Source organism: Python bivittatus, unplaced genomic scaffold, assembly GCF_059951505.1.
Source record: "Python bivittatus isolate LINGU-HERP-01145 unplaced genomic scaffold, Pbiv_v1 ctg000190_np1212, whole genome shotgun sequence".
NCBI lineage: Eukaryota > Metazoa > Chordata > Lepidosauria > Squamata > Pythonidae > Python > Python bivittatus.
In genome coordinates, this window is record NW_028277042.1 from 4,367,980 (window position 1) to 4,395,109 (window position 27,130).

The window sequence follows — 27,130 nt, forward strand, 5'->3', positions numbered from 1 at the left end:
TTCATGTATTAAGTCCAACCACAACCCATTCCGTTCCTAAACAATGTGGCCATTTTTTGTTATTTCTTTTTAAATGATAAAGAAATGGAGTGAAAAGCCTGCTAGATCAGAAATCTGCCCTGAAAAATAGTTAGTAAAATTGGCTGCATTCCTGATTGGGGATATGCTGGATTAAATTTATTTGGAGATACAGTTCCAACATATCAGTGGGACAGCAATTTGCCAAAGGCTGTGTGACTTATTTGCATGCTAGATGAATTTAAACCCTTTGTCCTAACTCCTAAACATTTGCTTTTATCGGATGTTAAAGCTTCTCCACATTTTCAGGGTAGGTTCCTTGATTGTCTGAATTTGCCCCAAGTTAGATTTGAAAAGTAAATTAATCGTGCATATATTTTCTCCAAAGTTTTGCCTTTTTAAATTTAACTGGGAAAAAAAATCTCCTACATTTTTTTTAAGTTTATTTCAAAACTTTACATTTACATCCTTAACCACATCAGAAATCACAGCTCATGTGTATATTTATTTATACAATTTATAGGCCACCTGATTCCCAATGACTTTGGGTGGCTTACAATGAAAAGTAAAAAAGATACAACACACGCACACACACAAAATTCATGAATGGCCCCGAAACCACAAGTAATCAAAGAAAACTCATCAAACAAGAGCTCAACCTTCACGCTACCTCAGAGCCTGGTAGAGTAGCCAGGTCTACTAACTTCCTGACTTACTAACCATCATGGTGGGAGCCACCTGGATATTACTGCAGCTAGCAGGCACCACCACAGTGATTCCTGGGTCCCATAAGATGAGACGGCTTGATTGTTGGGACCTGGAGCACACCAACTCTGCCTGATTGCTCCAGCTGGGCAGAAACCAGTGAACACAGCCTCTCAAATAACCAGGCCTCATGCCATGAAGGGCTTTATAGATGATAATCAGGACTGGTAACCAGTGCAGCTCAGGGAGTGGTGGGGTCACATGGCCATAAGGAGGCATGGCCAAGACTGCCTGCACTGCTGCATTCTGGACCAGCTGTAGCTTCCTAGTGTTCTTCAAGGGCAGCCCTATGTAGAGTGCATTATACTAATCCATTCAAGAGGTGACTAAGGAGTGAATGCTATCTGAAGGGCCTCCTGGTCCACGAAAGGGCACAACTGGTGCACTAGGAGTACTCTGGGCCACCGCTGCCCCCTGCTCTTCAAGCTGAACCTGTGAGTCCAAGAGGACCTTCAGTTTTCACACCAGTCTTGAAAGGGGAAGCGTAAGACCAAAGATGGAAGACAGAACATCCCCAGAGGTGGAGGGCTGGAGAAAAAAAAATCCACAACCACTCAGTATTGTCAAGGATGACCCTAGGTCTACTCTTCCCCATCCGGATGCACACATTCTCCAGACACTGAGACAGGATTTCGACAGCATCACTTGGTTGGCCTTGGACTAAAATATAACATTGGATATTATCAGTGTACCGCTGATACCTGACCCCAAAGTAATGGATGACCTCAGGGATGACAGGTTTTCCCTCCCCTCCCTATGCACACACTTCATGACCAATTGGTTAATAATTACCCAAATGATGCTCTAAAAAACTCGTTTCTTTTTTTGACAAAATATTAATATGTATAATTCGCAGCCGTATTTGAATAAGGGCTGTTTTAAAAGCATGGCAAAGGATAATGGATGACATTTTTAATATTCTAAAATGGCCAGCCACAGTTCCTTGCTGAAGCATCTTTCTGATTCCGATTCCACCATTTAACCAAAACCCAGAGAACATTTTTTTTTCCTATGACAAGTTAAATGGTTTGGATAGCAGCAGATATTAATTAGCTCTAGATTCTGATTTTCCACCGCAGATAACAGTTATTGCTATTCAGCGAGAAGAAAAGAATCATTACAGATGTAGCTATCGTTGTATGAAAGAGGATTCCTGCCTGAAATGTGAAAAGCTGGGTTTAGCCTCTTCCTTGGCTACTGGTATTTAAAGATATTTCAGGGGCAGGAGCAGTAATGATAGTTAACCAGCATCTGCTAAAAAAGAAAAACTTTATCCAGCCATCCCCAGCTGACCTTTGATCATAAAGCAAGCCAGTATAAATTTTAGATGGGTACCTGGAGAAATCTAAGTATAAATAAGTGGGACTGGAACAAGAAACAGAGAGCCAATTACAGATGGAATCAAAGACTAAAGGTGATTAAATATTCATTGGAGAGCCGTGTCTTGCTTCAAAAAGAAGATTTGCATGTAGGAGGCCCCAGCTGAAATTCCCAGTATCTCCAGGAAGGTCTTCTAAAAAGCTCCTGTCTGAAATGGTGTTGAACAGGGGTTCAGTGCATTTTGAGTTGTCTCCAAATGGAAAAAAAAGAGCAGCAAATTTTAAGCAGAGAGAATGGATGATGGGTGAATGCTGTGGCAACTTCTTTCAAAATTCAGTAACGGGGAATGGGAGGTTACTACCCCAGGACAAGCCCTTCCATGCATCCCTAATGCTACCGGGACTCTGTTGGTCTTGCCACTGTAGAATCTAGGAGGACATATTCTATGGGGTCAACCTTCCCAGAACCACAGGAATTGTTATGATGTAGAGTTTTCCTCAGCTCCTCAGATAGAACCACCATGGGGTAATTCTTTTCACTTGCTAGTGTAAATGCTCTTCTATAATAGGGATCTGATGTATTGAACAGACAATCTGCTGGCTTCAAGGAACAATTGATTCTATCCAAATTAAAATAACTTGGAAGCAATATGACAGTTTCAATTGGATTTGCCTTTCTTGTATTCTACTCTTATTGTTGGCTCTGGCACCCTTTAATACTAGTGCCAAGAGGGCATGGCTGATCTCCAAAAATTGCTTGTTTTCCTATTTACACGTGGTGAGAAGTGGCCAAAAGAATATCTAAGAAGTGGGGCATTTTGTAGGTTGGCTGAAAGCTGCTCTAATCATCATCTTTAAAACTTCCCAGGTGCTCTTCCCCTCAGACCAGGTAGAAGGTCCATAAATATGCTGTGTGCTTATTTTACCCCACTCAGGCATCTCTCAGAGCCACTAACAGGCAGCAGAAGAAACTGTCACTGCTCCTGGGATTACAATTGAAAAGATATGATGTGCAAAGGAAAGGGAATGTGGAGAAAGGAGGAAGCAAGCCATCCCAAGCATTTGTTCTTAAAGCTATCATGTCCAGCTAAGATGGAAATAATTCAAGGGCACTTGATGGAATGGCTACCAATTAGGAACCCATTTAAGAAGACTCGGAACTAGTCTTCCATCACAAATGACAGAAAGGCCCAACTTCTCTTCTGTTCCTGTGATCTGCATTCTGATTTTGTTGTGGAGTCTAACTAATCTTAGTCACCAAAGATACCAACCACCCATCTTGTGACAGCAAATTCCATAATTTCAATCACAAGTCACGTCAAGTCTCTTGTGAGCCCAATTTGACTCCTGGTGGGAATGTTCAAGTAGTCTTCTTCTTGAATGGGGCTTCTGACTTTCCAATCTAGTCTATAGCTCTGGAATTTCTTGTCCCTTCTTTTCCAAGTACTAACCAAATGCCACCCTCCTTACCTTCAAAAGCCAGACAAAGTTAGTTATGGGCCACCTTTGCTGAGAAAAAAGTAAAAATCTCTCTTAACTGGAGCTCAAGGTTTGATGGCTTCAAGGATGTGAATATGAAGTTTTCTTGGCAACAGTAAGGAAACAATTTTCCATTGCTCTTTAGAGCATTTTGTTTGTGTTTCCTGCACCTTTGGCATTTCCTGGCCATATCCCATCCAAGAACTAACCAGGTTTGGCCCTACTTAGCTTTTATGAAATCACCCAAGATTGGTTAGATATTCCTTGCTGTGAAATTTTAATGACAAGTTGGGTGAAAAGGGGGTTCCTTTTGTTTACTTGGAAACTACTTCTGATCCTGGTGTTTCTGATGACTTTGCATTTAAGATGGCAGAGTAAGGGAAATGCCTCTTAATTTTCTATATTATTCACAATGTTCTAAAAGTCCCAGTTCTGATTCCAGGCACCTTTATTTTTCTAAACTGGAAAGGCTTATAAACTCAATTTCCCACGTACTCAACCTAATATGAACATTTGGTAACATAAGGGAATTGAATTCTCTGCCAAAAAACCAATATTTTAAACTCTGCTGATTCAGTAAGATGGATACACTGTTTTCTCATCAAAAATAGGAAAATTCTAATGGGCGGGGAAAATCAGTGTGGTGTAGTGGTTAAGGCACCAGACTAGAAACTGGGAGACTGTGAGTTCTAGTCCTGTCTTGGGCACGAAGCCAGTTGGGTGACTTTGGGCCAGTCCCTCTCTCTCAGCCCTAGGGTGAAGGAGGCAAGGGCCAACTATTTCCAAAAATCTTGCCAAGAAAACTGCAAGGATTAGTCCAGCCAGTCACCAGGAGTCAACACTGACTTGAAGGTGCACACACACACACACACACACACACACACAATGGGTGGGAGGAGGAGTTTTGCCACTTCTCTTAGATGGTCTAGAAGTATGTGTGAATGTCCTTTCCTCTCTTCCTTGTAAAATTCTCTCTCTTCACCAGATTTCCTTCCCATTCTCCCACTCAATCCCTAGAGAAGACATCAAGTGGATACTTCTTCTGGGGCTTTGATGGGGGGGAGAGGAGGCTTTTTCAGACTGAGAAGTATGGGCAACCAGGGAGTTTACAGAAGGAGAACAATGTCTCTTAACAGTCAAATCTGTTCTAAATCATACTACAGAGGGGAAAAAAAAGTCCACATTATTTTGAAAGTATCCCTGAGAACGAAGGAGAGAAATCAAAGCTTCTTTTACAGGAGAAGAAAGCTTCTGGCAAATTGGAGGGCAGAATTCAACCCAATATTAGAACGAATGCTAATATGTCTGCAAAAGTGATAATAAAAGAAGGCTGGGATTGGTAACCTGCTTAAGGCAAAACATTTATGCAAAAGATTCTTCTGTGCAATCTAACCAGGTTGGCGGGGGGGGGGGGAGAAACTCTCTTAGTGCAAAATGCAAACTGAACATGGGCTCTTGATACCCATAGCTTTCCAGGTGACAGATTCAGTGCAAGCATGTATTTGTCTAGTCAGGCAAACTGTGACCCTCCAAGGTCTCCATGCCCAGCCAGGTTTGCATCATTATGTAGTTCGCCCTTACTTTGTAGAGTTTGATTTATTGCCAGCAAACCAGTCAGAGGGACTCGCTGTAAATGTCCTTGCCTGACTTCTTTGACTCATCCATCATTCAAAGATAATGTGCTGTTGGTTTGGAAGGCTTCCTTTAGAATCGCCAATATCAGCATGCAAGCACATTACATGTGCAGTATATTTTCATTAGCGTATTGCTGAGTTTCCCTCTATTGTTCAGTGCTACTCAAGATCCATCAGGTACTTTTAGGTGAGAAAAATTTAGATGCTTCGAGGTTTACACATGAGAGCTCAAGGAGATATGGATTTAAGAACTCTCAGCAAATTGAGTCAATCAACACTGGCTGCATTCACAGAGCATGCTAAGCCCTGATTGGCTAGAGCATGGTTTACTAAATAAATTACTATTGACTGGGCTCACACAATATACTAAGCAGCTTACACTCCACAGTGATGGCATTCATGTAACACACTAAGCCAAGACGAATGTAAGTACGTTATAGGTTACTCTGTTGTTTGAACAAGACACCAAGAAAGGTTACTGCAAGAAGCCAGAATGAGAAACTGCAGTTCATGGACTTAACAGTATGTCTGGTGGCACAAATTACCTGACTCCATTTTAGCCTGGTCTAAGGTACTGCATGAACCTAGCTTCTGCATGCTCTACCAATAACCTGTGGCACAACACCTAATAGGATCTTACTGGTTAAGTTTTCACATTGCTCCGCTTCATAACATGAATTAAAATCCAGATGTGTCTCTATTTTACCATGCCAAATTACTGCATGAGAAATGCTTGTCTATCTTTACTCAGCCCAAGTTCAAAGGCATCTCAGTAATTTACATTTTTTAAAGAAAAGGCTGCAAGATTAAACACTCCTTCACTGTGGTTTCTTCAAAATACAACTTTCCATAATCCCTCATTGCTGTTCCTGGAATGACATGTTTTGCCCATTCTTATTCTCTTCTATGTTACTATTAGCAAAAATAAAAAAGGAACAATTTTCTGTTGATTAAGTGACCAATGGGAAAAATGGATGAAACTATACTCCAAAGTCTTCATTTAAATGGCAGAAGGCTGGCTGTTGCTCATCTGTTTTCTATCTTGGGTGTAACCTTCTAGTAGTTTGCATGTTCTGTGTGAACATATTCTGTGCTATGTGTGAACTACTAGTAGCCTACCAGACAAAGGAATAAGATCTTCCTAATGTATTAGTGGGTTAAATCAGAAGTCTCATGGCATCTTTTCAAATAACAAATTTGGTATATGCATTATAATAAAATAATTCAAGCACAACCAAGATTAGCTCTTTGGAGAACCCTTTCTGAATCAATAAAGGAAACTTGTTTAGGGCTACTAGATCTTGGCTGGAAAGTGCTAAGTGTTCACTATGTAGCAGTAAAAGATGAAGAAAACTCATCTAATGGTTTTCCAAGAAAACAAAGAAACAGCCAAGAAAACAAATTGATGGATCATTGAACAAATCACCCCAGAGTTCTCACTCGAGGCACAAATGACCAGGCTGAAATTATCCTACTTTAGATACATTGTGCAAAGACCTATGTCTTTGGAGAAATTTATAATTCTGGGAAACGTGGAAGGAAAGAGAAGAAGAGAATGACCAGCAGCAAAGTGGATGGACCCAGTTACAGTCATGGATGCACCATTGGAAATGCTGAAGGACCAAGTTGGGGACAGATCATCATCTATGTGGTTGTCAAGAGTCAAAAACAACTTGATGGCACATAATCAATCAATCAATCAATCAAATTATTTTCCCAAGTTTTATAGACCAAATGTGATAGTACAAAGTAGTGATAAACAAAATTACGACTAAGATTTTTCCTTCTTCTTTAAAAAAAATAATCCTGATGCTGTTATCTCCAGGTCCACATGCAGCAGTTTATGCAGAACAGGACATGCTCTTAAAAATTAAACTTTTGGCAACAGTTTGTTAGATGTTGAAAAACCAAGAAACTAGATGTACCTACTAAAAATACTTGTTCTATCAAGTGACTTTCCTCTTGTCGTTTCTTTGAATGTTTTCATTTTTTAAAGAAACTTTCAATTTATAACTTAATCCCAAAGCTTTACCAGTTGATCTCCTGTTTATCTTGAGATAAGATTTATATAATATTTGGATTATCTTCCATTACTGTGGGTGAGATAAGGCAACTTTAGTTATTGAAATAGGGCTGGTTACGCCCGAATGTCATTCAAGACTCTTTCTGGATACTTTTGTGCAACCAAGAAATAATTAAACATAATTATTTCCCACCCAACCAGACCCACAAGTTGATTTTCAACAGGTTATCTTTTACTGAAGTTCCACATGGCAATTAGAAAAGACAAATGCATACTGAAAAGAGAAGCCAATGTTGGTTTATTGCATGATGTTTAGGAAACATGGCACTACTGAAAGATGCAACTTGCTTTGAATCAAGGTCCATATGGTAGAATCAGCTATGTCAGATACGGAAGAGTAATTTGCAAAGCCACTGAAGAAAGCCAAGGCCTGTTGTAACAGTGAAATGAGGCCTCATGAATTACTCTATTCTGACTTCTTTCCATTTATCCATATGCCCATCCATCAGTGTCTTCCCTCACATTTCTCCATCACTCTACATTGTTAAAGCACACCAGGATATATGTTAATGGCCTGCAGGAAAATTATCCTGCAATACTTCTATCTGTCCTCATCTGTTTCATGAAACAATTTGATTTTGAAATGTATTTAAAAGAATTCTGCTTAGCTTTCCAAGACCAGGCAAGGTTAACTAGATGCCACCACCCAGTTTGGCGTCTTTCTTCTACAGAGTATTTAGCCTTAATCTAATCCAGCATGCAACGTTTTTACTTCCAAAATGTGTGGCATTGATAGGAGGTCATCAAGGGATGACTGATCCAACCCATTCTCTGCAGCTGAAATCAAAGCCACAGAACCTGTCCCACACCACATGAGGATGATTGAAAGAATAATTCCATACGCTACCTGCCAGAGCTTGCAAGTGGGTGCAGGAAATGTATCCCACAATTCTTTGGTCCTGAGGTGTACTTCCCACTTGCACCTGAAAGGTGAGAGAGAGAGAGACAAATACGATAGTTAATAGGATATTTGGTCTCCATCTAGCATCAAAACTCAGTGATGAAACACAAGATCTGTTTTCTTAGCAAAGGTTTTACACTAGCGGATTCATTCTCAAGGTAGAACCGTGCAGAGAAATAACATTACCCTAGCATGCTCTAGATCACACGATCTCTCCCAGGAAAAATACGCAGGCTGGATTATCTAGGTGAGGAAAACATGAGCGAGGAAAAAGATGTGACTGAAATTACATTATCTTTTAAGGAGGGATGGAACCAAATTTGTTTCATCTTTCTGCCACTTTTCCATGTACTTCCATGCATGCCATATATGTCCATATAGCAGGTATAAAACTGTTCCTCCCATTACCATGGTAATCCCTAATGGAAAACTGATTTTGCTGAAAAACTGCAGTTATTATGATTATTATTATTTTAAAAAGCTAAATATATTTTCTCTAAAACCACACATTTTAAAAAGCATTTTATATCCTGCTGCCCCAATTTTTTATTTTTATTTTTTGCAAAAGGGGAAGGCTGGATTTACCTTCTAATCTGAGGTGCAAATGAAGCCAAATTATATCATAAATCACTTAGATCAGATTATTTCACTGTCTCTAAGAGCAAAGAATGTTGCTATGTTTGTACTATTAACCCCATGAGGGTTTGAATATTGTTATTCCTGTTGGAGCCAGAGAAATGATGCCAGGAGAAAGAGTGACAGCATCTTTTATGAAGTTATGTCATCAGTTTATTAAAATACATGTGAACATTTGTCTGCGCTAAAAAAAAAAAACCAATAGCATCTACTTTTCTCTAGATTTTCCTCCAAATTTACCTTGGGTGCAAAGAGGGTTCAATTGTTTTTTAAAAAGAAAGACTATTTTTACAAGTTAAATAGATAGTTATCAACAATAAGTTTACCCGTCTTCTTTCTTTCTTTCTGGAAATTTTGTTATTTTCCAGAAAAGGATCATAAAGAAGTACTTCAACATTTGATCACTTTCAGCAAGGCATCAACAAGGAATAATCCAAAAAAGACTATGGTGAAAAGTGATCCTGTCAGAAGGCATCTCTCATTTGTGTAAGTGCGCATAAGAGATATTTGCCTTTTGCTTCAGTTTAATTTTACTTTGGGGAGGACTTAGATAGCTGAGTCTATAACTAATAAATGGTCTTGGCATCAGAGATGTCTTTTGAGGACTAGCTTCAGCATGTACTCCTCTGGCAGCTGCCAAGGCCCTCTGGCTCTTGTTCTGAATCTGCCAGATGTTCTTTAGAATTTCCCACTGATATGGCATCACTTCCCAGAATACCCTGAATCTTTCTATGCCAGGGGATTGTGGGAAATTTAAAATGGCAATTTATAGCTGCTTATTTCCACTTTCAGCTCAGGACCACGCCAAGAAGGCCTGGCAAAGGGCTGCTGAAGCTGGAATTAGCCCTGTCTCTTTCTTCTTTATACAGCAGCACCTTCAGATGTGTTGGGACTGCAATTTCCTTCCATTCTTTTGGGTGAGATTTCTAGGATACGCAGTTTTAATATACCCCAAGGGCAACAGGTGGAGAAAATCTGATGGTATAGATGTCAAAGAATTGGCTGTACTGAATTTTACCCCCAAGTAGCACTTGGCCTCAGAAAATCAATTCCAGTGCTATTAGGTTCAATCTAATAATATTACTCCAGTTGAGGGTTGTTGTTGTTTTTTTCTGTATGCAAAATTTGCCTGCATAGTCTGGATTTAATTGTGCAATCAGTTTCTCTGAGGATTGGGCACTATTGTTGTACAGCTTTTATCTGGTCTCCCCTCCATCTTGCTCAAAAGCAAAACCACCAAAATACAATGATAGATTGATTTTGGAAAGGTGGCATGAGATGACGGTTTTCTTCCTAGGCTTAATAAAAAAATACTCTGGCATCAGGGAAAAGATGTGTTACCTATTGTTCTGAAATATTATCCCAATATTTGAAAAGTCTTTTTGCTTTTGACAGTAGGGAGATCACTTCAACTTTCAATCTGGGAAATTCATAGCAAGTTTCAGTGGTCAATTCTTGATGAGATTTTCAGATTAATGCAACTTTATGTATGGTTCTTAAAGATCAGAATCATGCAAGCCATGAGATTCCCTATGACACCCCATGGAGGCAAAAGTTGGACTTTGAAGAAGCAGGAGAGGAAGAGTATTGATGCTGTTTGACATAGGTGTTGGAGAAGACTCCTGAGAATAACGTGGACACCCAAGAAAACAAACCCATGGATCATCGAACAAATCAACCCAGAGTTCTCACTCAAGGCACCAATGGCCAGGCTCAAATTGTCCTACTTTGGACATATTATGTGAAGACCCAGCTGTCTGGAGAAGGCTCTGATACTGGGAAAGATGGAAGAAAGGGGAAGAAGAGCACAACCAGCAAGGGGGATGGACTCAGTTATAGCAGTGTTGAATGCACCATTGGAGGACCTGAAGGACCAGGCTAGCAAGAGATTGTCATGGAGAAAATCTACCTATCTGGTCACTAGAAGTTGAAAATGACTTGATGACAACATAATCATCATCTTAGCCCCTCTTCAGCTTTTCTGTCTAAAAAGGGGGCTCTCCAAGTGGCACACTTGAAGTACGACTACATTTAAAACACAATAGGGACAGGAGTTTCTGGAAAATTGGATTGGGACTGGATTGGCTCATTCCCACGATGGTTTAATGAAATTCCCCCCATCTCCAACCAAGATTGTCACCCTCTAAGTTTACTTAGAGTTTACTGCTAGGAGGTCAAACCAGTCAATCTTAAAGGAAATCAACCCCGATTGCTCATTGGAAGGATTGATAATGAAGCTCAAGCTCAAATACTTTGGTCACCTAATGCGAAGAGAGGACTCTTTGGAAAAGACCCTGATGCTGGGAAAGATTGAAGGCAAAAGGGAAGGCAGAGGATGAGATGGTTAGATAGCATCACTGAAGCAATGAGCATGAAACTGAGCAAACTCAAGGAGGCAGTGAAGGACAGGAAGGCCTGGCGCGATATGGTTCATGGGGTCACGAAGAGTTGGACACGACTTAACGACTGAACAACAACGACAAGTTTACTTATCCACCACTAAATGTAATTGGCTTCAGAAAGATCGTATAAACTCTCCCATAAATCTTTGCTGCCCCTTAAACCTTTAGGCTGGTTACAAATCTCCCTCCATCAGCTCCCTAAGAGTGCCCTGCAATGGCTATTAAATTGCACCCTGCAGCGCAAAACTCTACCTCTTGCTGTTGCATCAGATGGATGCCTTGATGGCAGCTGCAGGGGAGACATCATTTTCCATGAAAGTCAAGGAAAATGTCCCCCCCGCCCAACATTACCATTAGAGCCAGAAGGAACCTTGGCATCAATGAGATCTTTAAACAGGATGCAACAGCATGCAAGATGCTTTGTATCCCATTTAATGCAATGTTGAGAGCTCATTTTTTGGATGTATGTTTTCATCCTCCAGGATATTCTCAGATTCCATGGAATGTAACTTAAAAAGGAGACAGTTTCCAGGGCACGCATTTCTTGAGCAAAGCTGCACAGTGGGAGCTGAGCGACTCAAATATAGCCTTTCCTGAGAGTTCTGTGGCAAAGGCATTACGGCACCGAAGGCAATATAAAAGCCATTTCCAACCCAAAGCTTTTGAAAGGTTTTCCCCCTCCTTCTACGCTGAGTGCCCACCACATTATTGGCTTCAAACTGGGGCTAAACAAGATTTGCAGAAATCCTTTTTTTATGAGTTTGGCATTCTTACCCCCTTGCCTGCAGAGATTTTTGTACTTTACAAAGCAGCTATGTTAGTTATGCTAAGTTGATCTATTATTTAAACATGTGAAAACAGAATGAAATGTAAGTATAAAATGTTAATGGGAAGAGCTGTAATCTTTGGCTACGTGCTTTCTTTCTTTCCCATTAAGTTGAAATACCTGTTGGCTGAACAAACAACCCCCTTTTGTGGAATTTAGGGTCATGAGATGGTTGGAAATGGTTCTCTGAGGGGGCGTTAAAAAAGCGTAAGATGAGACAGCAGAGAAATTATTAGAACTAAGAGCTAAACAGACAGGCATGAAACCTCAGCCTTTCAAAATATTAAAGCATGCATGTTAGCTGTCAAATACAGGAGGTTCAGAAGAGAGCAGAAAATAAAGGTTTAGAAGATGGAATTTCAGCAGATTTGGTATGATAGCCTTTCTCAACCAGGATGCTCTACGTGTGTATGGACTTCGGTTCCCAAAATCCCCTAACCAGCATGATCATGGGTGAGAATTTTGGCAGTTGCAGCCCACCAATTAACCCATTAAGAAATGTCAAGGGCTTTTTCTTTACAAGAAGGATAAGAAAAGGGACTGCTTATCTCCTATGGTTCTGCCTGTCCGGTAAGTTTGTTGCAGAGTCGGTATGCTTTGAGTCTCTTGGATCAAACAGTACCATCTAACACAGTGTTTCTTAACCCTGTCAATGTTAAGATGGGTGGACTTCAACTCCCAGAATTCCCCAGCCAGCCATGGTTGAGAAACACTGAAATGCAACCTAGGAAGTGCACCTTCTCTGTTGTGATGCTTGCTTTCTGGAATGATATCCCTCCAGAGATCTGTGTGGCTCCCACCCTCATGATGATTTGAAAGTCTTTAAAAAATGTGGCTGTTCTTCCAGGTCTTGGGTGCTTGAGGAGCCCCTGACAGTTGTGGTTTTTGGGTAAATTTATTCCATTTCACGTGGCAACTTGAATGAGCATAAAACTGGGCCCAAAATCTGCTCAGCTGGCCTGTCTCCCCAAGTTTATTTATTGATTTGATTTCTTCCTGCCACAATCAAAAGACTTTCAGAGGTCATGATCTCATCAAATTATGCTAAATGTGTACAGAGTAAAGCCATCATCATATAAATTAAGAGATAATAATTAAAACTACCTATAAGAACAAGCCACAAATAGGGCATTCATAGCTGTCCTCAATAGCTCTGTTTTCAATGATTTCTAAAAAGCTAATAGGGTGAATGCTGATCAGATATTCCCAAGGACGTGTGCTGCAGCAGAGAAACGGTAGCTGCAAGCTTCTGTCTCCCTTGCCACCCAAAGTGAGGAACTATTAGAAGATTCTCCTGGGACATCCATGTTGGGTAGTTTAATGCTGGGTGGAGACAATCCATTTTATTGCCACCAAACCACAAGGGATTTGTCACTGTGGCTAGCCATCTGTAAGACTGATTCTGAATGAGGTCTTCAGAGTGAGAGTTTGTGAGCTGGCAATGATGGCCGCCTGCGAAGGTATCTTTCACCGTCACTTCTCAACAGCTAGGTTTGGAAAGCAAGCTTCATTGATTTGCAAATTCACTCATAATGTGTTGAATCACAAACTAACCCAAAGGGCTGGTTTCACACCATGCACTAAGTCACCCAGAAACACACACTAATCAAGATTAAAATAAACCAAGCTTAGCAGATGGTGTAAATACAGCTCATAGGGCTTTAGCTGACCCGATTAAACATGTGTGGTGAACCCAGACACTGGGCTCCTGCAGACAGCATGAGGTAAATTGCAACACTGAGGCCAAGGGGGAAGGGATGTACTGGCAGAAGCAGCATAGAAAGCCAAGGAGAGAAATGAACTGTCCTTCTTCCACCTCAGAAGGTGGATCCCTTGGAGACCTCCTGCTCGCAGCATTAGAAAAAAGCCAAATGTCAATAGATACAGGACGTACACTTTACACAGCACACTATTACATGCTGGGATTGTACACAATGAAACAACCACCTTGGACCTGCACGGTATTAGAAGGGGATTAGCTGAATTCATGAAGAATAAGGTTATTAATAACATTATGAAGGCTACATCATTTTCTCCCATAGTAAATGAAAAATACCCTCCCAGTTACTGGAGTTACTGGCGAACATGGCTGGTTGTGCACAATACACTAGAAGGCCTCAAAATGGATAGTTTGCAGGAATCCAACCATTGCCTTGAGCATGATCCAGACTGTAATCTCTCTAAGCCATAATACGGATGATTTCTTTGGGCGCTGCATGGTCGCTAAATGCAAGAATTTTTTTTGTCAGCCCAAATCTAAGATTTAGTGTGTTTTATCAGCCCAGCCCATGAATGTGAAAAGTGGCAAGTGTTCAGTTTTCACTATTTTGCTTGTTGAGAAGAATAGAGAAAAGGGAAAAGCAATGAAAAAGGTATTCACATTATTATTAAAGCACAGACATATTTCTCTTACTCTGCTTAATAACAGAAAGCAAGAAAGGCTTCTTCCGAATTTCCCCTTCCAGGTTTTTCTCCTAGTTGGAGGTAGTTGGAGTTGTAGCCAATCTGAAAGGTGCTGAGTTGGGGAAGCTGTTTGAATTCAGCCAGTAAGGGTGGATTCCAGCCAAGGTTTGCATTAACAGAGGCAGCATGTGTATTATAAAATATTTAGATTACTGCCTAGCCATAATGCAGAAAGCTTGTTTTTAAAAGCTGACAAGTCCACTGACTGAGATGGGCCCAAGGTAGCTGCAAAGTTCTGAAACTTTGGTGAGTCAGTTTGTCTCTGTTTCTGTGTAACCAAGCCAATAGTTTGGTCTATACAGGAGATTTACATCATCGCTAGCAGAGTTTTGGACTTTTTTCCTCATTGAATAGCTGCCCTGTTAGCCCATTGCAGCCTGCTTTGATGTTACTTTTGATATTTGCATCACATTTTCTCTGTTGAAACTCCAAGCTGGAGTCTCAGACTGGAGGGAGGCATTTAGACCTAGATCAGTTTTATTACAGCCGTGGTCTGCATCAACTCTCCACAGTTTGAAAAGACTCCAACTCCTGGAATTCCTCAGCCAGTGGGGATGATAGCTATGAAACATATGGAAAGTCTGGAGAAGATGCACTTGCAGAGTTCCACCATCTTCTTTGGCAGGGCTATGAGCCAAATTAAGATGAGTGATAATAACTATCGATGAGGACTTAAACTTGAAAAGGTCTTTCTTGAAGGCCTGGCATTAGAAGACCAATAACCCAGTTAGTTAAATTCTCTAAACTCAGATGGCTTCCATCTTTGTTTCTGGCAAGGATGTAGAAGCAATTCAGATTCTAGATATGATGGGGATGGGGGATAGGGAGAATTAATGATCATGACAACAGGAGGAGGAGGAGAAGGAGGAGAAGGAGACCTCATCAAAACAGAACAAAAAGAAACATTTATTAGCACACTCTTCTTATGTAGAAGTAAACAGATATGATACTAAAGCTACAGTATAGTGTTTTTCAGACTTGGCAACTTTAAGACATTGGACTTCTGGGAGCTGAAGGCCACACATCTTAAAGTTGCTTAAGTTTGAAAAACACTGGTTTACAATATAGAGATAGTCTTGAAGAAAATATATGGCACCATTACAAAAACATCAGCTTAGCTTGGGAAAACAGGAGAAAATGAGGAAGCAGCTCAAGGTTGGCCTGCCTTCGTTTACTTGGGTGTAAGAGGAGGGAAAGAGAAACTCTGTCAGGCTTTTAAGATTGTTGTCAGCCCCTCAAGGATGGCCAGGTCAAGAAACAGACATCCAAGGAACTAAAGTACCTCTACTCTAACATTGTATTAGCGCAACAAGAGAATCTTAAAAGCCGGACAGTTTCCCTTTTCCTCTCTCTTACACCCAAGAGAATCAAGGCTGGCCAAGCTTGAGTTTCTTCCTCACTCTCTCCTCCTTTTCAGGGTTAAGCTGTTTTTGTGAATGGCTGCTGCTATTTTCCCCAACGCTATTTCTGCACCCCTTGACAAAGGTAGACAAACTTGCTACAAATAAAAAGGGAATACATCTCATTGTAGTGAAGAAGACCATGTCTAGCTGATGTAGGTGTCAATCAATCAATCAATCAATCAATCAATCAATTTTATTACAGTCATAGACCAGTACAGATGTATGTGTCTATACTTTGAATATATTCACAAATTAACAGATTTGTTTCAAATGGCGAAGTTAACAGCGTTAATAAGAGATAATACTGTTTCTAAATCCATCTCCTCATGGCGACCATTCTTCGATTACGTGCTTGTGTGGGAAAAAAATGAAGTTTTGATTGTGGGTTTTAATGATTAGATGGTTTGTGCTGATAGTAATAATGTGAATTTGGATTAATTAGTGGTAAGAGGTTAACTTTCTTTTAATTTGTATTTATATCTGTATTGGAGATAGTCGGAAGTCCCTTTCTGTTTCCTCTTTCTATCGACTTTCACTATTTTAGTTTTTGTCTTTTTTCTTTTAGTTCTATTGTCTTTCCTTGCTATACTGTCTGTTTTGCATTTTAATTGTACTTTCTATATATTATGATGACAGTTTCGTAAGAGAAAAAAGAATATATTCACATATAACATACTTAACTTGCTTATTGAATTAGCCCAATTTGCGGGGTTTGCACAATACATTGAACCATAAACTATCCAAACCGTATGGCTTGACAGAGCATAAACTACTGCAAGACTCATCCAAGTAAATACCAGTCCAGCTTTGCACACTAGGCAAAAGCAGCCACTGACTCCTCAGCTGATTCAGTTCAGCATGTGGTAAGTTAGCCATTAGTCGGTCTGTTGTCCAGGTGGCAATTGTTTGTGGCGATTTTCAGTTTCCTGACCTTCTTTTGTCAATTTCTGTCCTTTATATCTAACTTGAATTAGGCATTTCTCTTCTTAGAATGTGACAGTAAAGATAGCTTTTCAAACAGACTGTCCTTGGGAAGCTAAGATACTTAGCGAGTTTATGACTTCTACATTTTTGTGTTAGTGTTTTTGATTTGGTCACCACTTGTTTCTCCTGAAAAGACCTGGAAGCCCATGAGAGAATAGCTGTCACCTGAAATTGTCCATCCCAGTATAACAAACACACCTCTCTTCATGTCCTCCTAACAAACAGGAGTCATTTTGGAAGGCCTCTTCCACCAGTAACCTTCATTCTACAATCTCCAACTTGAGAGTGACTTCTAACCAGACCTCAAAGCTAAAATAGGGGGGTCAAAGTCTTGGTGTATTTGCTTGTTTATTTATTTGCTTCTTCCCTGATTCCATTTATTACCTTATGTTAATTAAGAATTTTGGAGGCTTCAAAACTTTGGCCACTTTTTGGCTAAGTTCCTATAATAGACTAGATTAAACTAGAGTGGGGTTGGGTCGTTTGTGGTTCAGTGTTGTAGGTACAGGCGTCTTCTCAGCATGTGATGTGAACCTGTGTTAATCTGTAATGTTAATATGACTTATCTGTTTTAACATCATGTATTCTGTGAAAATAGCACGTTGATGTAAGGTTTGGAGAGTTTATGAAGCCCGCCTTTGTGTAATCTTAGTTTGTCATAATAAAGGCATTATCTGGGTATGGATCTGGGATTATCACCCCTCATGGTTTTCTTTGTCTTTTGTTCTTCATCATCTCTGTTTCTGTGTTTAATCACTCCAGCTCATGATCAGATTGTATATTCCCCTAGATCTTGCAGAGCAGTTCTTGATTCAGTGACTGCAAACCAAAATACTTGCATTGGTCAAAACTTTGTAAAAAATGTGAATACTAGAGAAAAGTGCACAGAGTAAAAAGGCTATTTTGTGTCACTTCTTTAAAATCTGCAAACAAATGCAGAAATTGGATGAAATGGATTTATGGTTGACCAGATTAGAAAATGACATAGATCTGACATAAACTGATTTGTCCATTCCCTGCCGAAGAAGAATATTCTAGGGCTTACATCAAATGCCTCACAATTGTTTAGATTAACTTCCTCAAATCTGGTGTCCTCTGGATGTTTTGGGGTTACATATTCCTATATTTCCTGCCAGTGCAGCCATCAAACCTGCTGACTAGGAAATATTCAGAGCCATAGTCCTAAGACATTCAGGGGATAGCAGATTGGCTGGGGAGGTTGCTTTAGATCCTGGACAATTTAATGCCAAGGACAACTACAAAAAACAAGGAGACTAGGGTCCAGAATAAACTCATGCTAAGGACTGTTCCTGAAACCTCCTTGCTAATGGTGAGAATCATGGAATTGTAAAGTTGGAAGGGATCTTCTAGTTCAACCTTCTACAGTATGCAGGAAGCCAATTAAATCATCCTTGAAATGTGGCTGTCCAGTCTTCTAAAAAACCTCCAGAGATGAGGAACCCAGAACCCCTGTAGGTAGTCTGTTCCACTGTTGTGCAGATCATACACTTAATAAGTTTTTCCATATGTTGAAACAAAATCTAGGCAGCTGCAACTTGTACCCAACATTCTTGTCCTAATTCTCTAAGGCATTATTCCTGAGTTTTATTTATTTGATTTATAGTTTTCTACGCACACAAAAGCTTATGGAGGCAGTCATAGCACTCCCTCCTCCCATTTTTCTCACAAGTTCTACCCTTTGAAATAGGTGGGCTGAGAGAGAGGGACTGGCCCAAAGTCCTCCAGGGAGCCCTTCCTTGATTCCTTCGCGCCTCTTCGCGCCTCTTCTTTGGTCCCACAACCATTTGACCTTGCTGGCGCTCTTAGCGAGATAACGGTGCACCTGGCCTCTGTTGTTTATTGTCCACCCTCCCTCTTGACTTTTATGGCAGGAACAAGCAAGTGGACATACAAGTTATGGTTCTTGTCTAAACTAACATTTGAACCTACAAGCTATTTGTCTACATTATAAATTTTCTAATGAATTTCTAATAGCCTTTCAATAATTGCTTGCACAGATCCTGACATTCTGTGGCTGAGCAGGGACTTGAACTCACGGTTTCCCCAGTACCCATCCAATGCCTTCATTGCTTTCAGCATGGCTCTGCCATAACTGAAAAGGTGCTCTATACAGGAGTTTTGAAACTGCACAGAAGATGCCCCAAAGCTTTTCCACTAGGCTGGAGAAACCAAGCCTGTTTCTTCCACTTGGTTTTCTCAGCATCCTAATAGTAAATGGCTCTCTCATTGCTGCTTTGTTTGGACTTCAGTGAAGACTTGGGGTCCATAATTAAGACTATCAATTCTTTGGAGAGCTGGAAAAGAGGATTACATGCCTGCAAGGAACTTGGGGTGGCGAGGGGAGGGAAACACTGCTGCCAGCTCGCTGAAATGGGTAATAAATTAATGACTCAGCTCTGGGCAGCTAGGAACAGACTGGTTTTAATCTTTAACCCTTAATATATGCACATGCTGAATGGGAATCAGAGATCTGCGCACCAACCAGATTCTGGAGATGCCCAACAGATTAAAATAAAAGGCTTCTCCCAGCTCCTCTTGAGGTCTGATAAAGCTGTATTAGGTGGACCAACAATGATCTATCTCACCATAAAGCAGCAACATCATGGCTGCATTTTACAAAACACATTTCACATTGATTCATTTTCTGCGTTCATAAAGTACCTTGAACCATAAACTCCCAAAGAGGCTGGTTTCATGCAATATGCCAAGACATAAAGAACTCTTCAGGATTAAAACAAACCAAGATCAGCATGCTGTGTGCCTAGTCGTTAGGTCTTTATCTGATCTGATTAATTTTGGAGGAGGAAGTGTGCTATGTATGCCTTTGAGCAGAAATTGGAACTGTGCAATAATTAGTGAATCAAGTTTTATGACTGTAACAGAAAGATGATTTATTTAAGGAAATTCATTATATAGATCAGCAAAGCCTATCATCTAGCTAACTACATCCTACCAGGAGCAGTCAGAGAGCCCATGTTGCATACATCTGTACCTGGGAAGCAAACAGTAGGAACCGTCCTGTGATTAGCAATCTCTTAGATGAAAAGCAAGCAGAATGAGAGGAGAGACAGAATAAATCTTTAATTTTTATCTACATCCCTCCCACTACTTCTTGTGATCAGTAGGTCATGAGATGCTGGAGAGTCAGTGCCTCTGAGTTTGTATTTTCAACTATTGAGCATTTGAGATGAACCCAGACCTTGGGCTTCCACACATTGTTATCGGCCAGCCTGAAGGTGAGTTGCAGCCACAGGGGAAGGAACGTGCAGATGGGAGCAGCAGCGAAAGCCAAGGAGAGAGATGGACTATTCTTGTCCCACCTCAAGCAATGCACCTTCCTTCCATCTCAGAGGGTGGATCCCCTTGGAGCTCCTTAAAGCACCAGCATCTTTTTTCAAGCTCATGCTTTAATACATAGCAGTGAGGTGCTGTGCACTCACTCCCGCAACCCGCAAAGCATTTCTTCTGAATCATTTTTGAAGTGCGCATAGCCACAGTATTTAAACCTTATGTCACAGTGGCTTTGCCTGCAGCCTTGCAGCTTCTAGATGTGCCTTTCTTCTCTGGTGTCCAGAAATGCCCACCATGAAATGTGAGTTAGGGGTCTTTGAAGTTATGCATCTAATGTAGTCCTTATCCCAGACATCTGTGAGCCCGTGGGGAGTGTATGTCTGGAACTCCAATGGAGCAAAACGTTCCAGATGCATGACTTCTGGATGGAGCTGCACATCTTCCAACTGAAGTTATTGTTAGGGAGACCAAAGCAGCCTGACCACTTCCTAGTTGTGTTTCCTCCCTCATTGATATCTATCTAACTATCTATCTATCTATCTATCTATCTATCTATCTATCTGTCTGTCTGTCTGTCTGTCTGTCTATCTATCTATCTATCTATCTATCTATCTATCTATCTATCTATCTATCTATCTATCTATCAATGAGTATCTGAAATTCCTTCTATCATGTTTCAGATGAAATCCACCCCAATTAATAGATTCCTATTTTTAAAAAAATCACCCACCTGAATTTTTTAAAAAAACACTTTCATTCTTGCTTAGGGAGTGAGATAATCTTGTCTGAGGGGGAAAAAATCTGAATCATCTGTTAATTTCTTTATTTCTTCTTAAAATTGTCTTGATTTCTTCCATTTGGACAGTGTCAGTGGCTAAGTCATAACTTCACAGGGGGCCAACCCCAGTCATTAAGTAAACTGAAGCAGATGATTCAAGCAGCAGGTTTTAGATATCACATAAGGATGACAGAGTTAATTCCCTGCATTTTTACAGCCAGGGACAGAGGGCTTAAATATATATTTGCTTGCAGATAAACCTGTCGGTAAATTCCTCAGGTTATGAACAGGAAGCTTGAAGGAACTCAACTAGTAAAATAGCTTGCAATGACTCTGTCTTCAGTATCTCACAGAATCAACCAGTTCAGGGGGAATATATGTAAGAATGTTTCAGGTGACTATGTGATGCTGTGCTCTAGTTAATTATGAGATTGGGTATCTGCTGGTGCTTCTATGGTCCTCATTCTCTCCTGAATGTTGGCTGTCCCCTCAGTCTCTTGCTTTGATCTCTATCTCCCCAAAGAGTTTGCATATGCACACCGAGAACCAAAAGCTATACTTCTCAGAAGTTTCCAAGGAGCAGATCCTATTTGCAACTTAACTGCTGACCTCTACTTCTCAAGGGATGCACACTTGAAAACAGTCTTCTGTGTAACAACCACAATCACAACCATTTCACTTGCTTTTCAGTTATGAAGGTTGCGTCGACTTTCCACTTTTGGGGGTAGGGGGCAAGTTCTTGGCTGCTGTTGACTTTTAAAGCCTGAACTAAAGAATCGTGTTGTCTCATTTTCACTGTGAACGCAGCTGGGAAATTTGTGGATCTTTCATATGTTTTTGGTCTGCAACCCTAACAGCTCCAGACAGCATGGGCAATGATACAGCATGTTAGGTGATGTGATGTCATTTAAAATATCTGGGTGGTTTCAAATGACTCCTGCTTTTCTCAGATATTCCCTGGAGGCATTCCCACAGAATCACATTGCCTTTACTATGTGCTTCCTTCTTAATACTCCCACCGTTTATTTGGTTATTTCCCACACTCTACTGTTCAACATTTTAGCTGTATCTTCCTTTCTCCCTCCCCTGCCTTCCTTTGTTGCTCTGAACTGTGATCCAGCAATTCATGCTAAAGCTGCATCTCTCACATCTTCCTGAAACATATCATTCCAGAAGAGTGAGGCATTTAAAAAGAAATTAATTATCATCCGTGTTTGCTTTCTGCTCAGGATGCCTCCTCCTCCTCCTCCTCCTCAACAATTCAGTTGCCAACTTAGCTCATGCTGAGTGTTTATTTCTCTAAAATATCATCTGCCACTCAAACCTCCTTCTCCCTCAAGCCATGCTTGTAAAGGTTTTATGGTGAGGAACTTCACCAGAACCAGTACCTTTTTAAAAGTACCTTTCTTTGTTCTATTTTAAGCCTTTCTTAAAAGGGAAATCTTTCATTCTGGTGCTTAGCTGAAGTATTCTGACATATCAGATCCTGTTTGTTGTAGCCTCAAAAGGCAGAAATGAAGATGGAGAATTTTCATTCTTCTTCACTTTCCTTGCACTAGAAGGTGGAAATATTAGTTTTGCCAAGAATTCTCCCTGGGTTTAGGGTGCCCCTTCCCAACTGATTCTATCATGCTCCCTTTGGGGTTTTCCAGTGCCAGGAAGAATTGGGGGAGGGAAAGGAGGAATCTAAACAGTCCCACGTCTCTTCCAATTGTAGGATTGTACTCTAAACGAATCAGCTTGTGGCAATTAAAACACAGACACACAGGGGCACACTCACACCCACACAGAGCACAGGGCCTGGGATCAACTCTTAATCATCCACAAACTGACAAGTTCCTGACAAGTCCCTATTTTAATTTTAATTCCGTAACCTGGCCACTCATTGGGGAAGCTAAGATTAATTGTCCCAGCAAAGGGAAGCAACTTGTCTGAACTCTGGAAGGACAATAAGCAAGTTGGAGAGGTCAGTGAAAGAAACTAAGTATTGCATTAACTCTGCATACAAGAGCTGTTGTCTATCACATGTCTATGCTCAATGGATGCCTTAAGAAGACTAAAGAGATCACTGGTTCCTAACTACATCCAAAATTGTTTCTGAGTCCCTTTTGAAATTAGAGACTCATGCATGGGTGAGAAATTGTGGAAGAATCTAGATATGAGTCAAGTAATGGGAAAGATATATCCACAGGGTAGGAAAGCAAGATAATCTATCAGATTCTGGATGGATTCACACAATATGCTGAATCCTAAAGCTGGGTGAACACAATACCCAGTGCTCCCTGTGCTCATATAATATGCTATGTTCGCAAAATAAACCACATGGTGTCTTAATTTGATGGCCTGGTGCACATAACATGCTAAGACAATGGTTGGGTTCCCACAACATGCTGTCTCCAAAAGCAGGAACTGTATCTTAATCTACTCTAGCATGTTGTGTGAATCCAATCTCTCCATTTTCTGAATTCTAGTGAGCTTCCATACTTGGGGACATGACATTTCCTTCTAAGTTTCTACCCTGCAAATTCTGCATTTGCAAAGTACACCCATCCCTTGTTCTCATACACACCCCTGAAGGACCGGGAATCTATTCTGTACAACGAAGGTCTCTTACCTTGAGAAACAGGGCACCCTTTGAAGACAAGGCATCTGTTCCTTTTCCGTTGGGGTAACAGTGATAGGCAGCATCCATAACTGGGTAGCGACTGGCAAAAAGCAGGCCACTGTTCACAAATTTGAAGGTACAGCAGCCGTGGCAGCTGTAGACTCCAACGTCATACAGAATGTACTCAAAATAGCGATGGAGCTGATCTTTCAACTTCTCTGCCGCCCTTTTGTCAAACACTTCCTGCAAGCACAGGAAGTCCAAGTTGGCAGGAAAGAAAGCAGAGATCTCGTGGTCAAAGGGCTCATCCATATTCTTCTTTTTCCTCACAGAGGTCTTCTTCATAAGTGAGGCCTTGTAGAGGAGTTTACTGTTCACGGTGCTTTGGTCAACTGGCCCATCTCCAGAGCGCATCTTCACCAGGGACTCTCGTGAGGCAGTACAGCTATCCAGGCTCCCAGAATCCCCTTCCTTTTGCTTAGGGTTGGATGTTTGACCTTTCAGGATCTCAGCTTCTGATTCTGGTGAACAGTTCACTGCTCCCTTGCTGTTATTCATGTGGCTTCCCATCCCATCAGCTTCTAGGTCTGAAATATGGCCATTATCCTCTCCACCTATGCGCACAATGCAAGTGTTGCCATCTTCTCCATCACCAGCATCTCCTGCAGCTTTGGCATCTTTGCCATCTTCATTGTTAGAACCAGAGTTGTCTCCTTTGTACTCCATGGATGTGGTTCTCTTAATGCCCGTGTTGACTGCTCGGTTATTGCCATCTCCGCTTTGAGGGGAAACAAGGCTGCTAAAGCTTGCTGCGCTGATCGATGTGTTGGTGGGAGAATCTATGTAGATTTTGATCTGAGGCCTGCTTGCCCCATTCCGGATCCTTCGCCCAATTTCCTTTGCCCGTGCCTGTGTATTGAAAACATTGTTGAATCTCGCCAAGGAGTCTGGAAGCAAGCAGACGTTGGCACTGCTAAAACAAAAGCTTTTCCCATTGCTGGTAGCCTTCCACTCTGTGAGTAAGGTGCTTCCGTTGAGCTGGCTTTTGTCGTGTAGCCTGGAATAAATGTATGGGCGTCTCACTGACTGGAGGGGGGACCATAACAGGAACCCGATCAGGGCAAAAGGAAGGGAAACCACCAGCAGCGCTAAGTAGATGGGGGTGGTGATGATGACACAAAGAGCATGGAAGTAACATGGGTCATCTCCCCTTTGCCGTTTCTCGTAGGTGGTAGGCACAAAAGAGGCCACAAGCCGGTCCCCGAGCCAATAGCATGGAAAGATTAAGCCCCAGGAGAAGGAATGCAGTGCAGAAAGAAAGCCGTTAGGAAATGGGGAAGTGTATAAAACCATTGCAACTCAGTTAGGACACCCCTTCAGCACCTTCTACATGGTGTCACCACCGTCCACCATCCATCGGAATGTGGGTTTGCAGGCCGAGTGGGGGAAAGGACATTCTCCTGGCAAGATGGTGTCCTCTGGATTGCAATGAGCATTTATCCTCTCAAGGGCACCGACTGAATTTCATTTAGGATGAGCAGAAGGTCGGCCAGGATTCCTTTGAGCGTTAGGTGTCTAGAGGTGTCAGGTTGTATCATTTCTCACTGCAGGCAGCATGTAGGTTAACAGGATGTGAGAAATATAATTGCCTGAAAAGGTACATAGACAAAGAGAAAGAGAGAGAGAAGGAGACTGAGAATAGCTGTCAATATCAGACATTTGCTGGAGACAAGGAAATTAGAACCATAAGTGGGATTCACACATTATACAAAGCTATGATGTGCACAACCGTGATTTGACTAACCCACTGAACTGCTCAATGGGTTAGCAGTGGCCTGCATGTTCCAGGTCACAGAATTTTAATACACAAAAGGGATATCCCTTTTGTCAAACCCTGGATTACCCAACTTCAAGACCATTGTTATAAATGGACCACATAGGCGTGCCTATTTTTCCTACAAAATTATTCCAGGCGTTTTGCTTGAATACTCAGTTTCCACAAGAAAAATCAAATTCCAGCACTTTTACCTGTAGAGTTTAAAAAGGAAAGGGTGATGGAAGCATTCTATGCAATGGCCCACTCAGAACCAAACCTTTGCCTCTTTCCCAGCAGTTTGAACAATGAAGGAGAAGGAACAAAGATAATTAACAGACCTAAAATGCTGATTTTTAAATTGGCCAAAAGGAACTTGTTACTAAACGAAAGAGCTGTCAGATCATGCCTACCAGACCCTCCTTGTTGCTATTCAGAAGCACGTCCCATGCAGTTTCATAGTATTTATTTCTAGGGAAGCTTGCACAGGAGTGGCGCATAAATCACTGAAAACATATCTGGCATGTTATTTATGTTGACCAGATTTGGCAGTGCTGTCTCTATCCCCTTAGGAAGGCCCCCTTGCCTTTTTCATCCTGGGTTTCTCCCTACCATGCAGCTGATCCCCCTTACACAACCCAGTTTATATTATGTCCTGGGCAAAACAGTGGCAATTTTAAATGCATGGACAGGGCACTTGGATTTCAGCTGGCCTCAGGAGTGCCAAGATCAGGACTTCCGTTTTTTGGGTCTGGAGGAGAGAATCTTAGTCAAGACAGTTCAATGGGTCCTTCTCTCTTTTCTTACCGTCATTGTAATGATGACCTGTTTGCTTGCTACTTGCCCTTAATCCCAATCCACCCAACCAATCTTTGTAGAGGAGAAGATAAAAGGAGTTCATAGTGATGTCACTAAGGCAGAGTCCAGGGTTCCAGGGATAAGAGGATTTCCAAACACAGTTACCTTAGGCCTTGAGGGGACAATGGATCAACTTGCACTCTGCTTATTTCCCCCTGCAAGAGTCCTCTGATCCAACACTTTAATCCTAACAGGGCCAATCTCTCATCACACTTAGCAACAGCAAGGAACAGAGGCTGTAGGGATTCCTGCTTTGAAGATGATCCTCAGCCTATACATCTTAATGCCCTTGCCAACCATGGTGCCGGCCCGTTATTCACAGAAAGCACAGTCTTGTAGCAGCTTCAAAAGCTTGCTGTGAAGACATAATTTGGTGAGAACGTGGTTTTTATCATCCCTCTCAGTTTGAAATGCCATTGTCACATATCTCCGCACCATCTGCCTCTTAGCAAATGTGGTATGCCACTTACATGCAAGTACAGTCATTCTTAGATGGTATTATATTTGCATGTTATCACTTAGGCTAATCAGCCTTGAAATGACCAGGGGAATCTACAGCTGGGACAAGGAAAAAAATGGTGTGAAATGGAATTCCAGGGATATGTGTTCCCGGAACATTGTCTAAAGGAAGGGAAAAAAACGTGTCTGCATAGAAGAGGAATGGCAGAATAAATCAGCACGAATAACTTCTCAAAATCAATATGGTTGTAGCTGTACTGTGGACTATGACAGATGGTCTCCAACCTTACATTTACAATCTCTTAAAAGGGGACCAGGTACCATCTCGCTAACCTTCCAAGCTACATTTTACAGCCAAGAAAAAAAAAATGTGTTTAGTTTAGTTTGCATTT

At 41.2% G+C, this 27,130-nt stretch overlaps 1 protein-coding gene across 2 annotated transcripts in view; it reads right to left on the bottom strand.

Moving 5' to 3' along the window:
* SMPD3 (sphingomyelin phosphodiesterase 3) overlaps positions 1 to 25,207 on the bottom strand; it is a 44,614-nt gene extending 19,407 nt beyond the window's left edge. The window contains exons 1-3 of one of the 2 annotated variants that reach the window (XM_007429171.3): positions 24,146 to 25,207; positions 23,618 to 24,115; positions 8,146 to 8,221 (exon numbers count right to left, since the gene is read on the bottom strand). In XM_007429171.3, coding sequence (XP_007429233.1) covers positions 8,146 to 8,221; positions 23,618 to 24,115; positions 24,146 to 24,961 — 1,390 coding nt within the window. In that variant the 5' untranslated portion in view covers positions 24,962 to 25,207. Of the gene's footprint in view, positions 1 to 8,145; positions 8,222 to 23,617 lie in introns of both variants that reach the window. The other variant, XM_025167261.2, reaches the window with a different exon arrangement.
* Between the last annotated feature and the right edge of the window lie 1,923 nt (positions 25,208 to 27,130).